Source organism: Onychostoma macrolepis, chromosome 19, assembly GCF_012432095.1.
Source record: "Onychostoma macrolepis isolate SWU-2019 chromosome 19, ASM1243209v1, whole genome shotgun sequence".
Taxonomy (NCBI): Eukaryota; Metazoa; Chordata; class Actinopteri; order Cypriniformes; family Cyprinidae; genus Onychostoma; species Onychostoma macrolepis.
This window is the reverse complement of record NC_081173.1, coordinates 31249067-31262104: the sequence shown is the minus strand read 5'-3', so window position 1 is coordinate 31262104 and position 13038 is coordinate 31249067. Positions and strand designations below refer to the sequence as shown.

The window sequence follows — 13038 nt, the reverse complement described above, 5'->3', positions numbered from 1 at the left end:
AATAAAGTTGAATGAATGAATGAACTACTGAATTACGCATCAGAGGGGATTTAGAAGTGGGTATATGGAATGGCGACTGATACCCTGCACTACACCACTGCAAACAGAGCTTAAATTCCTCAACTGTAAGTCGATTTTGTCAGCTAAATTAATAAATGTAAATGTAAATCTACTACTGAAACTACTGAGATCAGACTGAAATCATCAGAGATCAGGGATATTAGTCCTCTATACAGGGCTGGTTCTAGACATTAGGAGGCCCTAGGTCAAATTAATGTTGGAGGACACACACACACACAAACTACTTTAAAAAAAAAAAAAATGATTCCTAGCCTTTTTATTTATACAACCTTTAATTTTGCATATTTTTACTTATACAGTACAAAAGTTTGGACACATTACTATTTTTAATGTTTTTGAAAGAAGTCTCATCAAGCCTGTATTTATTTGATCAAAAATACAGTAGACAAACAATATTATTGTGAAATATTATTACAATTTAAAATAATTGTTTTCTGTTTTATATACTTTCAAATATATTTCTGTGACTCAAAGCTGAATTTTCATCTTCAGTCTTCAGTGTCACATATCCTATAGAAATCATTCTAATATGCTGATTTATTATCAATTTTAGAAACAGTACTTAATGTTTATTTTATAACCTGTGATATTTTTTTAAGAATTTTTTGATTATTAAAAAGTTTAAAGTTTAAAAATAAAAAAATATAAATCTTTTATAGCAATATAAGGCGCTTTACTATCACTTTTTAAAAAAAAAAATCTATTTAACATATCCTTGCCGAATATTACTGTTTTGTTCTGTATTTTTGATGAAATGGAGAAATTCTCTGATCTCTACTTGTGAAGACAAACATCTCTCAAAAACACAGTCTTAAGAATAAACAACAATGGAAAAATAATATAAAAAGAATAATATAATATAAAGGACAAATCAATGAAATAAGTGTACAAGTGGTTTAAATGATTATTCTAAATGACTGGAATGGAATGGAATACTGAGATGATTACATGATAAATGATTATAAATGAATAAATGAATGAAGAATGAAGAATACATGAATATAAAAGAAAGTAAACAACACAAATGTATGGTTGCTCTCTTGAAATAACACACAGGTTGCTATGAAGAATCATTCAAAACCAAAAAGCTTTACAATATCACCAATGAAAAACAGTGTCAGTTTTGCTGGTGCAAATTTGCAATCAATTAAGCAAATAAATTTAATATTTATTCAAAATTTTGTATTTTTATATCTTATCATTTTGAATATATATTTCTATATTTAAAGATATTTTTATTTTTATTTATTTTGGCAAATGTCAGGAAAAAGTACATGATAAAGCAAAAATAAATATAATTTATTGTTACAGACATGCATGCTGTTTTTTTTCTCATGTTGATATTGCACTGTTTTGTTCCGTATTCACAAAATGTTTCCTAATGTTTATCATAATGAAGTCATGCAGAGTGTATCTAGAATCTGATGTTTCCATCTGGATATGTTTGAATGTGTTTATGAATAAATGATGCACAAGATGTGTGTTTGACTGACATGCAACAGTAGTATAAAATATTAGCGATCCACAGTGGACACAAAATTTAAAAGGGTCACCGGATGCCCATTTTCCACAAGTTGATGATTCAACTAACAGACTTTGGTTCAAATTTCTCAATGGTAGTGTAAAACAACACCCTTTTTAACTTGTCAAAAACAGCTCTGTTCACAGCAAGCCGTTTTGGTGCATGTGCCTTTAAATGCTAATAAGCTCTGCTGACCCCGCCCCTCTCTTCTGTGGGGTGGCGAGCCGTTCTCATGAGACTGTAAACTTTAGCCGCATTCATCATGGAACTTGCTAACTAGCACATTATTAGGAAAGGCATTCTTGTCTACATCTGCTCCAGCGGTGAAACAATGGAGGACTGTTCACAGCTCACTCACCAAGCGACAATCAGCTATTGTGGGAGTGGCCTGGGTCTGTGTGACATCAAGACAAGAAGCTGAGAACGGCTCGATTTGAAAAAGGGGTAATTAGTTATAGGGATTTTAAAAAAACACTGGGTGGATGTTTATCATTATAGGGTGGTTGTGTACACACACTGCCAACACACATTTCATTTTTAACAACAAGTCTTTTATAAAAGGTTTTAGAGTGTTTTTAAATGGTACAAATGGATGTTTAAAAAAACTCCCTGTTACATCACAGTTATGTTAAAAACATTAAAACTCAACATATGTAACAGTGTAAGAATCCCTGGAGTGTCTGTAAATGGTACAAATGAATGTTTAAAAAAGCTCCCTGTTACATCACAGTTATGTTAAAAACATTAAAACTCAACATACATGACATTGTAAGAATCCCTGAAAACTAGGGATGTGCCCAAAGCTGAATAACATGTTTGTAAAGGAAATGACACACATTCTACAGAGCCCCAAAATGGACATGGTGATAAAAAAAAAAAAAAAGAGATGGCAGGAAAATATATATGCTTTTAAATCGACAGTTGGGTAATTATATTGTATAGAATTAGCTAAAAATGATTGAAAACACTTTTGAATGCACGATTGTTTTTTTTTTCACTTTCACTTTCGTAATCTATTGTTCTGTGGGTGTTTTCAATGTAATGTTAAAATTGAACATTATTTTTTTATTTAATTATTAGATTAATTCAATATAAAGACGCATGTGTTGGTCCCTACAAGTGTTGTTGTTTTTTTGGGGGGTTTTTAGTTGGTAGATCTTATTGAGTTTTACAAGATATTTGTCAGTGGCACTCAGGATCTGTTACGCACCAAATTCTTCGACATCGTCCTGTCAGTCATCTCTCCTTACTATCCTCAAGTGATAAATTAAATCTGATGTACTATAATGTGTCTGACTACCACAGCAAGACTAACCATGTCGATTTAAGGGCTTCATAGAATGCATTATCCAGTATCCATGTCTTTCTGAATTCAAAATTAGGCTTTGGGCAACCCTACTGAGAACCTACAGCAGTGCAGTTCTTAATAATTATGAAAACATTTGCGTATATTTCAGGATTAAAGAGAAAATGTTTTTAAGTCGTCATCATTCTGGCCAATTTGTCACATATCAAAAAGAGAGTACTGACCCATTCAGATAAATTTTTGTGTTAATTCTAAATTTTAACTCCCTCATCCGATCATCAGTAGTGTGTTTCTAATGATCCGCTCAGTGGTCAGTAACCTCATCACTGATGAGGGCGGGGCTTGTACCGTAACGTCTCAGAGTCGCTGGTAGCCCGATGAGCAAACACACTCTTGAACCACGAATAAGATCACCAGTATAACAATTCCAGTGGGTATGAAGGCAATGCGTAGCATGTAGAATGAATTGCCCAGAGGTTCACCCAAGCCCATTAAAACAGTCCTGTGGAGTAAAGAACAGTTCAGAGTTCAGACAACAATTTTTTTCAGAACTGATCCGATCCTGTTACCAAAAATTCATGGCCACTGATAAACACTCGTGTTCAACACAATCTACTAAATACAGACTACTTCATTATTAAGAAAAACAACAAATGAAAAGAATATATGTACAGTGGTGTCCAAAATGATTAGAACACTAGTATTTTCACCAGCTATACAAATGGTTTTAAGTCAGTTATTTCTATCTTTTGCTGTAGTGTGTCAGTAGGAAATATCAGTTTACATATCTAAACATTCATTTTGCTATTAATTGTAATAATCCAGTGATATATTTGTTTGCACAAGGAGTCTGACAACAGCCAGTGCTCCACACAGAGATCTGATCTCAACATCTAGTGTGACCATCCTTTGCGTTTAAAGGACTTGAAGAGTCACAGCTCGTAGTTTCTGTTCAAAGCACAAAAGGAACAGATATTGCATGGTGTATTATCTATGCAATGGCTTATTACAGGATTATTTTTGTTCCATTATTCCAAATGATTAGATTATGATCCACAAATAAATATAAAGAGATTCACAAAAATTAAACAAATTCAAAAATAAATAGAATGAGACCCACAGCTACATGCAAGCATAAATTAAATTCACAAATAGATAAAATAAGATTTTCAAATAAGATAAGTCAAACACAGACATTCATTTATGAATCACTTCCTGTAGGCTACATTTGGGGATCACTACATGCATTATTTCTACCCTAACTAGTCATGCCACTGCTAGTTGAAGATAAAGTGTAAGACTAAGAAGATTATTCCACAAGACACAGAAGAACAGGCAATCCACAAACAGCAAACGTAACTGACAAACTCAAACTGAACAGACAGCAACTAAATACACAGACCAAACGAGGATAATTAACAACACACACCTGAACAGAATGACGAAATCAAATCAATAACCATGACAATGAACAGACCAGGGGAAAAGGTGCAAATTAACTGGCACGTAGCGAGAGCAGCGGAGCGAGCATTTTCAATTAATTCCTATGGAAGTTGAGTTTAAAGCTTGCGCGGTGCATTATGGGATTAAATGTGGCGTGGAGAAAGTGTTGAGAGCGTCAAAAAGGTTGGGCATTCCTCTACTTTATGCAAATATTGAGCAAAAAAAATGCCGGGCGACAACTAATCGCTGTGAAAAGTAGGCAAGGCTGTTGGACTGTTGGATACTGAGCTGAAATCACTTGTCGTTGAAAAAATAATGTGCAAAAGTAAATGCACTTTGCATGCTTTCATTATAACCGCCATAAAAAGAAGATGAAATGCAAACAGGGTGTAAACATTGTTTTCAAAGACGTGCTCTGCCCTAAATTTGACACGCCCCGAAGCCGTGGCATTGTAGCGTTGCTGAGCGTGTAGTGGAAACACACCATAATAGAAACCGTGACACTAGCTGTGTTTCCATCACCCTGTTTTAATGCACATTTTCAAGTATCGCATGAGAAACGAGTGATGGAAACGCCAAATCTCGAATAAAAATCCCTTATTTCGCAAAAAAGTTTTTACGCTAGCTTGAGGTGGTTTTTGACTTGTGCGAAAAAGAGTTAATGCGAATAATGGGAGATGGAAATGCATTTTGCGAATAAATTCCTCCAAGCGCATCAAAAAAGTCATGTGACTTTGCGCTATGAGACGGGATAACCTCCAACACCGGACTAAACTCAGGGCAGCAGAGAGAAAAGGGTCTTCTTCCATAACAAGATCACCAGATACGCAAACTCTTCAAAACATTCAATACTCCCCTTTGTCCCCCTCCGCCTCCTCTTTAACTGCTGACAATTCTGCTAATTACTTCACTAACAAAACCACATCCATCAGCAGTCAGTTCTCATCTCCACTCACCCAGGAACTCACAGCAAACACTCTCACAGCTGACCATCTTCTCTCCTCCTCCTCTCTTCTTAAAGAAGATGAAGTGTCTAAACTTATCCTGCCCTCTAGACCCAATCCCCTCACATCTCCAGCAAGCTATTTCCCCTGCACTTCTGCCTTCACTTACACACATCAACACATCTCTTCTCACAGGCATTTTCCCCACTGCATTCAACCAGGCTCAAAATCAGGACTCTTACTAACAGAGCACACTGCGCACCTTCTTGTCCAGGCCCTTGTCATTTCTAGGCTGGACTACTGCAATGCTCTTCTGGCTGGACTTCCATCATCTGCAAATGATTCAAAATGCAGCAGCACATTTTGTTTCAATGAGTATCTAACTCACCAGCTGATGTATTTGGTGGCTTTGTAAAAAATTGGGTCTCCAGCAGTACCGAAGCTGATGTTCAGGCCATATGTCTGAGGATCCTTTATGAAATACGCCTGAACCAGATCGGACCGAGGGATATGGTCCAAGAACACAAGCTCTGAGTTTTTACAGGGTGTTGCGTCCTCAGAGGCCTGCTTGGCTTTACGATACGCCACGGGTTTCCACTGATTGTAACCCCACACATTGTCACCGTTCACCGGAAACGAAACCCATTGAGACATCTAAGAGAAGAGACAGGACAAATGCTCACTTTAAACAGGAAAACATCAACACACATTCATATTAACACTGTACAGCTTGGCATATGAATTAGCACCAAAATCAGATTTTTTGGATTAAATAAAATAAAAAACACTAGAAAAAAATGTTTTTATTTTATGGCTAATACATTGTGATGAGTTGAGAACATGGAGAAAAAACAGCTCCATTTTTTCAGAGACTCAGAGACAGCAAAAATATGCAATTTGGTGCAAATGCTGATATTTATATGATGAATGAATTCTGATGCCTGTAATGTAAATCAATGAGATCTTTATAGCAGATATTGACATAAATTGATATAAATATCAGTGGTCGCTCTACATCTCCAATAATATGTCTTAGTAAAATGAGATTGAAATGATCCAAACATATAATGCAATGCTGAATGAGAGATGAAGAAATAAACGCTCCTCAGAAGATGTGAGATGTGAGATGTTTTGGAGGCTCACTGAGGAACAGTGAAAGTAAAGCTTCTGCAAACAAACGCTCCTCAAAAGATCCTGATGATCAGATTTGAGACGCACTGATTTTTCTAGAAAATGATTGACGGAGAATCAAGTAAAGCTGAGCTGCTTCAGTCCAGCAAGTGTTCATCTGGAAATATGACTACAGTTATTCTGATGTTTAAGGCCCCGATATACTTCAAACCGAAATCGAAGAACCAACTGATATGACGTCATTTCGAACAAAATCAGGCCGAGTTTGTTTTGAGTTTGTTTCGGCAGTTCGAAACAGCTCACCAAAGCAACCAAAACTTTCTGGGGAGTTCATTTTGGCTCATAAACACCTTTGAGCTACCATTGGTCCGTGACGATTACGCAATCGGTGGGTGTGTTCTGGAACTCCACCTTCTTTGATGTGCGATTTTTTTTTTTTTTTTTTTTTTCCTTTTTTTTTTTTTTTCCGTTTCTTATTCAACAAAGGTCAGGCAGGAGAACAACATCTCCAAGTCACTAGCAACATAAATACACTGTGTCGAATAGCTGAGCTGCCACAAATATATCCGCACCTGTACGATCACTTGTGGAGAAACTTTAAAGATTCAGAGAAAGCATTTAATTCCTAGAAAGAAATTGCAACAAAGCTTGGTGTCGATGACCCGGAGTTATGCAAAAAGTGATGCAGAGAAACATCAGAAGCAAGTTTCCAAAGCCATGAGAAGAATGAAAGGAAAGAGTAAAGATATAAGGTAAGTACCAAATACATGTGTTTCAAATAAATGTTACACCATACTGCTGCTGCTGCTGTTGTTGTTCTTTCAATAAGTGAATTTAAAAGGTGTACAATAAATGAAATGCCAAAAGAACATACAATAATAAACCTTTGTTTTTATCAAATCATGACACCACATAAAATATAAAAACGAGTAAAAATGTATCCAGTTTAATAAAAGACCTAGTAAATATACATTTATTCATGTATACACCATCATTGCATCGTTGTTGTGTTTATGCGAGCATTGCGACACGTTTACATTAATCTACGCCCCGCCTCCAGCAGCGCGGGGGTGTCGAATGTTCGAAAACAGTATACCGTTGCTCTTTTTGCCCCCAAATGAAGAACGAAAACGAACTTTGTTTGAAGTATATCGGGGACTTTACTTGATAAAAACTAGTCAAGATTTGACAGCAAAAGACACATGAAGCAGCAGCTGAAGCTGGACATTTGTACAATTATTCTAAAAGGCCTTTTACTTGATAAAAAAAGTCTAAACTGCCAATCTGACAACAGAAGGCATGGAATAGATCGTGTGACAGGTTTAACTGCAAAGATTTGAACACGTAGAGAGTTGTGTGTGTCAAATATGATTCAGCCAAAAATCTGAGACAGTGTCCAGGTTTGCTGAAGTGTTTACCTGAAAGAAAAACGGTTTGTACTCATCGTCTATAAAGGTGCCGGCAGAGACTCTTTCCCTGAATCCAGAGTCTACAACGGACTGAAACTCCAGAGCAAATCTGGAGTTGCTTCCTCGCGGTGTCACACCATCCAGCCACACACGCAGCTGCGAGGAGTTTGCGTTATGACGGAGATTTGGCCTAACTTGATCACGACCCACTGACTCAAACACTGAGAACTGGAGATAGAAGAGAAATCAAGAGTTACTGTACATCTACACAGAACCTGCTGTTTGCTGCTGTAGTTCTGCTCACCTGCAGACAGACGGAGCCGTTGAGGAAACTCTCTGTTGTTTCTCTGCCACACAGTGTTACTATGTAATCCGACTGGTTAACCGTGATCTTCGGTTCGAACCAGATGAAGTTCTGCAGCTCGTACGGAGGGTAAAAGCTGGACTTTGCCGTCTGCTGGGGGTCAGCTGCGTTATTGACGTCATCGTACTCCCACACCTGACAAACAAACACATCAGTTTTCATTTCTAACCTTCATTTCTCATTTTATTTACGCTTTTGTTCTTTAATGCTATCTCTCCATCCATTCATCTATTTATCCATATATCCATCCACATCTGAAGGCATCAGTGTCCCAAAGACACAATGGCAAGGTTAGATTAGACAATTTAGTGCCTTTAAATAAATAAATAAATAACAACAATAATAATAATAAGTATAAGTAATAATATTAATAGTTCTTATAAGACTGCATATGTGTACATAAAATCTCAACTACTTATTTATTCATGTAATATTGAGTGTATTTACTTTGGTGAACACTAGTGCCCTGCTGTACCGCACACTGGTCTGCGGCTCCACCCTCAGGCTGCCGGATGAACTGTGGTTGATAAACGCAGGCCAGTCCACATGTACTGTAGACTGAGTGCTGTAAGTGTGAACCATCAGCAGCGCTGGAGCTCCAGAGTTACACAGCAAGAAGTGAAGTGTGCCACTGTGTCCCAGCCCTCGCACATGAACCAGACCCACTCCAGGAGGAAGAACCGACGGCGGCGTCAGACCGGGATTCAGCTCCACAGACACCTGGCAAATCAAGAGAAATTAAGAGATATTATGTTAGATTGATCACAAATGAACCTTTATAAAACAATTTGAATTGTAGATATTTGAAAGGTAGTAAGGGCATTATTAAAATAGTTCATGTGATAGTGAAGTGGTTCAACCATAATTTTATGAAGCTAAGAGAATATTTTTGTGCTCCTGCATACAAAAATATCTTAATTTGTGTTCTGAAGATGAAAAAAGGTCTCTCTGAACGCCTTGGACACATTGTTATTTTTTAAGTAAAAATTCTTAGTACTTTGCATGTATACATATTTATATTGCTTAAATGAATTTTTTTTTTTTTTTTTTGTATTTCTGAATCTGATTTTGTTTTTTAAATATTTGTTATAGTTGGGTGTTATAGTATGTGTTGTGTTGTTTTTGTGTATAACCTACTGGATACCTTGAAATTCATTCAGGATTAATTAAGTATCAATAAATCAATCACAATGGGAAAAGTCATGGATGATGCTTCACAGGAGATGCTTCTCTCACAGCAAGAACATGAAAAGTTAAAGAAATTTGGTTTTAGGAACCGATTTTATAGTTCATTTAAAAAGGGTAATTGGAGAGGAGTGGCAATTCCCAAAATTATCATAAACTCTGCCTGTTTTGAATACTGTGATGAAATAAATGACAAAGAAGGAAGATATAGTCCAAATTTGAAAATAAAATGGTCACATTGGTCAACGTATATGCCTCCCCGACACACATTGTGGAGGCTTAGGAATACAAAACAGCAAAGAAAAGGCAGTGGCAGCTTATCCTTTTCTTTTGGCTCTTTATATTGCATCTTTGGCTCAAGCACAAAATAAAGACCTGAGCAGGAAAAGTATTGGACAAGAGAATATAATTGGGTTGTTTGCTGATGATGTCATTATTTATCTTAAGGAACCCAAAATCGCTTTCCCTTTTTTCCCACTACTTATGAATCCATTGGAAGAATATGGGAAACTATCTGGATAAAAGTTAAATGTGTTGAAAACCCAAGATGGTGAACTCTACCAATGCAATTCAGCTCTAGAATAGAGGTCATAAAAATGAATGGTGTCACGAGATTACTGTATCTTTTACAAGGTTTGCTAGTAATGATTCCTAAAATTCAATTTAGGGCTTGGGATAGGATGATTTTGAGATTTATTTGGGAGGAGAAAAAAAACGTCAGATAAGATATACGACATTACAGCTGGCAAAGGAGAAAAGACGATTAACCCTACCAAATCCAGTGGAATATTTTTACTCTGTACAAATAAGATCTTGCGTATGCTGGTGTAACCCCTGGATACACATCTAAATGGAAAGATATAGAGCTCACAAACCAGGGTTTACCTACACGGTGTCTTCAAGTTGAGATAAAAATTACTGCAGTATATAACATAGCGAGGTATCATGTGGACCGTACCCTGGAAGAATACACACATGGGATCACTGTGGGGATCACAACATATGGGCACCTATAGCACAAGGGGTCAACCAACAGGCTTACTTATGGGTATTAGGCCTGGCGCCGGATGTTCCACCACATCCGGCTGCCCAGAGTGATGGAGGAACTCAACAGGGTTCGCCTTGTGGGGAACTGAAGTGTAGAGAAGAATAAGCGCACATGTCTGGTCCATAGAGGGGAAGGTGCAGCAAGCGAGACACCAAGCAGTCTTTCTGTGTTTACTGGCTACTTGAGACGAGTACACGAGAGGATACTGGCTCTACATGAAGGCTATAAAACCTAGCAAATGTGTTTGGTGTCACCCAGCACGCAGCTCTACATATATCTGTCAGCGAGGCGCCGTGTGCCAACGCCCAAGAAGAAGCAACACTTCTCCAACCTCAACTTGGAGACAGCCTTTCACTTCTCTTTTCCCAGTTGACCCAAAGTCCCAACTGATCTTGTGACTGAGCTCAAATTGCTTCAGACAACCGTGATGTTGCGTTCTCTTCTAAAATGTATTTTTTTATTATTATCTGATTTCAGGTTATTATGTATCTAAATTATGCATGAATATTCCCAAACACTAGGACAGTGCGATTTCTGTGTGAGATATGTGACTGTTGTCATATTTCTATAAAAATTTAAAATACGTGTTTGTATTAAAATAAAAATAGATGATAAATACGCCTTTTGTATGGAATTAAATAGCAAGCACTTTGAATGTCTTGTTCATCATATTTATTTTCATATAAAGCAACAGAACTGAAATGATATCATGTTTATCAGCAGCACAGCATATGAGTGAGAATAACGTGATATCTGCCTTTGATCTCGTTAGTATCTGTTCACTTCGAGAGCTCAGAACTGTCCGTCTTGACTGCGTTTATTTCACTCTTCGTCTCACTGCAGCCGTCTGCTCTCCCTACATTTCAGGAACGTCACGCCCTCAGCTCAGAATGTGCTCCGGTTGTATTGTAAACAATGGTTATGCAAATAAGGAAATGTACTTTGGTAGGCTATAACTACACTTTACATAAAAATACATATGAATACTCATGAGAACATGTTGGTCTTCTTAGATCTGAAAGGCATCTTTATCATCCAGATCCTGTGAAGAAAAAAGACTGTCATTTCACTGATTTCACATTGATTTGTTCATTATAATTGAAAAAAAGGGGGTACACAGATGGATGTTAAATGCCTCAGTGGCTACGCCATTGTAAAAAGTTTGAGAACCACTGCTGTGCTAAACATTATGTGCGAAAAAAGGTTAAATTATAATCATTATATTCTAAAACAACTGCTTGTCCACTGAAACAAAGAACAAAACAAAAAAAACAAAGACTACAGGTGAAAGGTAGTAAACATAGTAATTACATTTAATTTATAGCCCATTACAATAGTTTCAAAGGACATCAGTGTAGTGTTCCAGTCATAAACGAGAGCTTAATTCTGACATCCTTAAAGAAAAAAAAGCAGGTTTTACCGCATGACAAGAGGGTGTCTCTGAACCTAACTCGTTTATGTAAAAGCTTCAGGCTAAACTTATGAACCAGCTAATAAAACAAACATCTTGCTTTATCATTGCATATTTGGCAACGTTTAAAGCATTCAACCATTAATCTGCTCATATGTACTTTGATGCTTACCGTTTCAGTGCCTTTGGGTTGTCAGTGATGCAGAAAAAAAATCAGTCGTCCCCGGATGAACCCAAAAGTCAGTCATGAACGAGAACAATTGTATCTTTACAACAGCTATAAGTTCAGTCTTATAAGTAAATTTGACCTAAATATTATCTGGAAAAGGCACACATCTAGAAAGCCTCGTCAAGATTACTCAAACATGTTTGCAACAAACTGATATTAAGTTACTCAAAATATCAAACAGATTTTTGTTGAAAATGTTGAATTTGTTTTGTTACAATTACAACTCCACTGAGTTATGTTTCTCAGTGTATAGAGAAAAGGCATTTTCTAAACTGAGTCTATTCTGTACGTATTTGCAGCTCTTCAAAGGTTGTTTGTTGTTACTCTGGTATGAAGTTTTTATTGCTGTATTATTCTTACCTTCCGTTGAAACATATCTCCACGTGTCAGAATATATATTATACATCCAATCACACACCATACCACAGTGGCTATAATTTTTCCTGTACACCATGACATGATTTACCCTCTGAACACAAACATGGAAGAACTTTTTTTTCTCCCCCTTTTTCTTTTTCTTCTTCTTCTTCTTCTTCTTCTTAAATGCGGGGAACTAAAATTTCAGGTGCATTTACACCACCTTCTGTACTGGAGTATGGGCCAGAGATTTGGATTTTCATTCCTTGTTCTTCTTTATTTGTTATGGACTGGTTTAGATTTATGTGAATGCTCATCCACTTCAGGGCTCCGGTAAGAAGTGAAGTCTTTAAATGTTCACAGCAAATGATGACACAACATTTATCCAATTTGACTGGATATTGTACAGCTGTATGGCTATGAGGTGTTAAACAGAATAAAATATACACGAGTACATCTGCCAAATGTCTGTCACAGCCATGAAAATAACAACTTGGCACTGACAAAGGAAAGCACAAATGTATACATCTTTCATGCAAAATATCTTACTCAGGGCAATAAACAAATAAAATAAAAAATGCATTTATTTGTGATCCCTCTTATTTTGG

The 13038-nt window shown here is 36.8% G+C and overlaps 1 protein-coding gene across 1 annotated transcript; it reads right to left on the bottom strand.

Annotated features, from left to right (window-relative positions):
• Positions 1-1359: 1359 nt before the first annotated feature.
• LOC131526224 (glycosylated lysosomal membrane protein-like) lies at positions 1360-12594 on the bottom strand. Its single transcript, XM_058754397.1, has 6 exons — positions 12434-12594; positions 8648-8920; positions 8141-8335; positions 7846-8064; positions 5685-5950; positions 1360-3411 (listed from the first exon to the last, which is right to left on the bottom strand). The coding sequence occupies exons 1-6, from the start codon at positions 12530-12532 to the stop codon at positions 3267-3269; spliced, it is 1197 nt and encodes a 398-aa protein (XP_058610380.1). The 5' UTR covers positions 12533-12594; the 3' UTR covers positions 1360-3266.
• Between the last annotated feature and the right edge of the window lie 444 nt (positions 12595-13038).

Excerpts from the sequence above, each read along its gene's own strand:
- LOC131526224 (XM_058754397.1), bottom strand. The coding sequence starts at position 12,532 with ATGTCATGGTGTACAGGAAAAATTATAGCCACTGTGGTATGGTGTGTG. Across the intron at positions 8,921-12,433 it reads GAGATATGTTTCAACGGAAG|GTGTCTGTGGAGCTGAATCC; the intron begins GTAAGAATAATA and ends TTGATTTGCCAG. Across the intron at positions 8,065-8,140 it reads ACGGCTCCGTCTGTCTGCAG|TTCTCAGTGTTTGAGTCAGT; the intron begins GTGAGCAGAACT and ends TTCTATCTCCAG.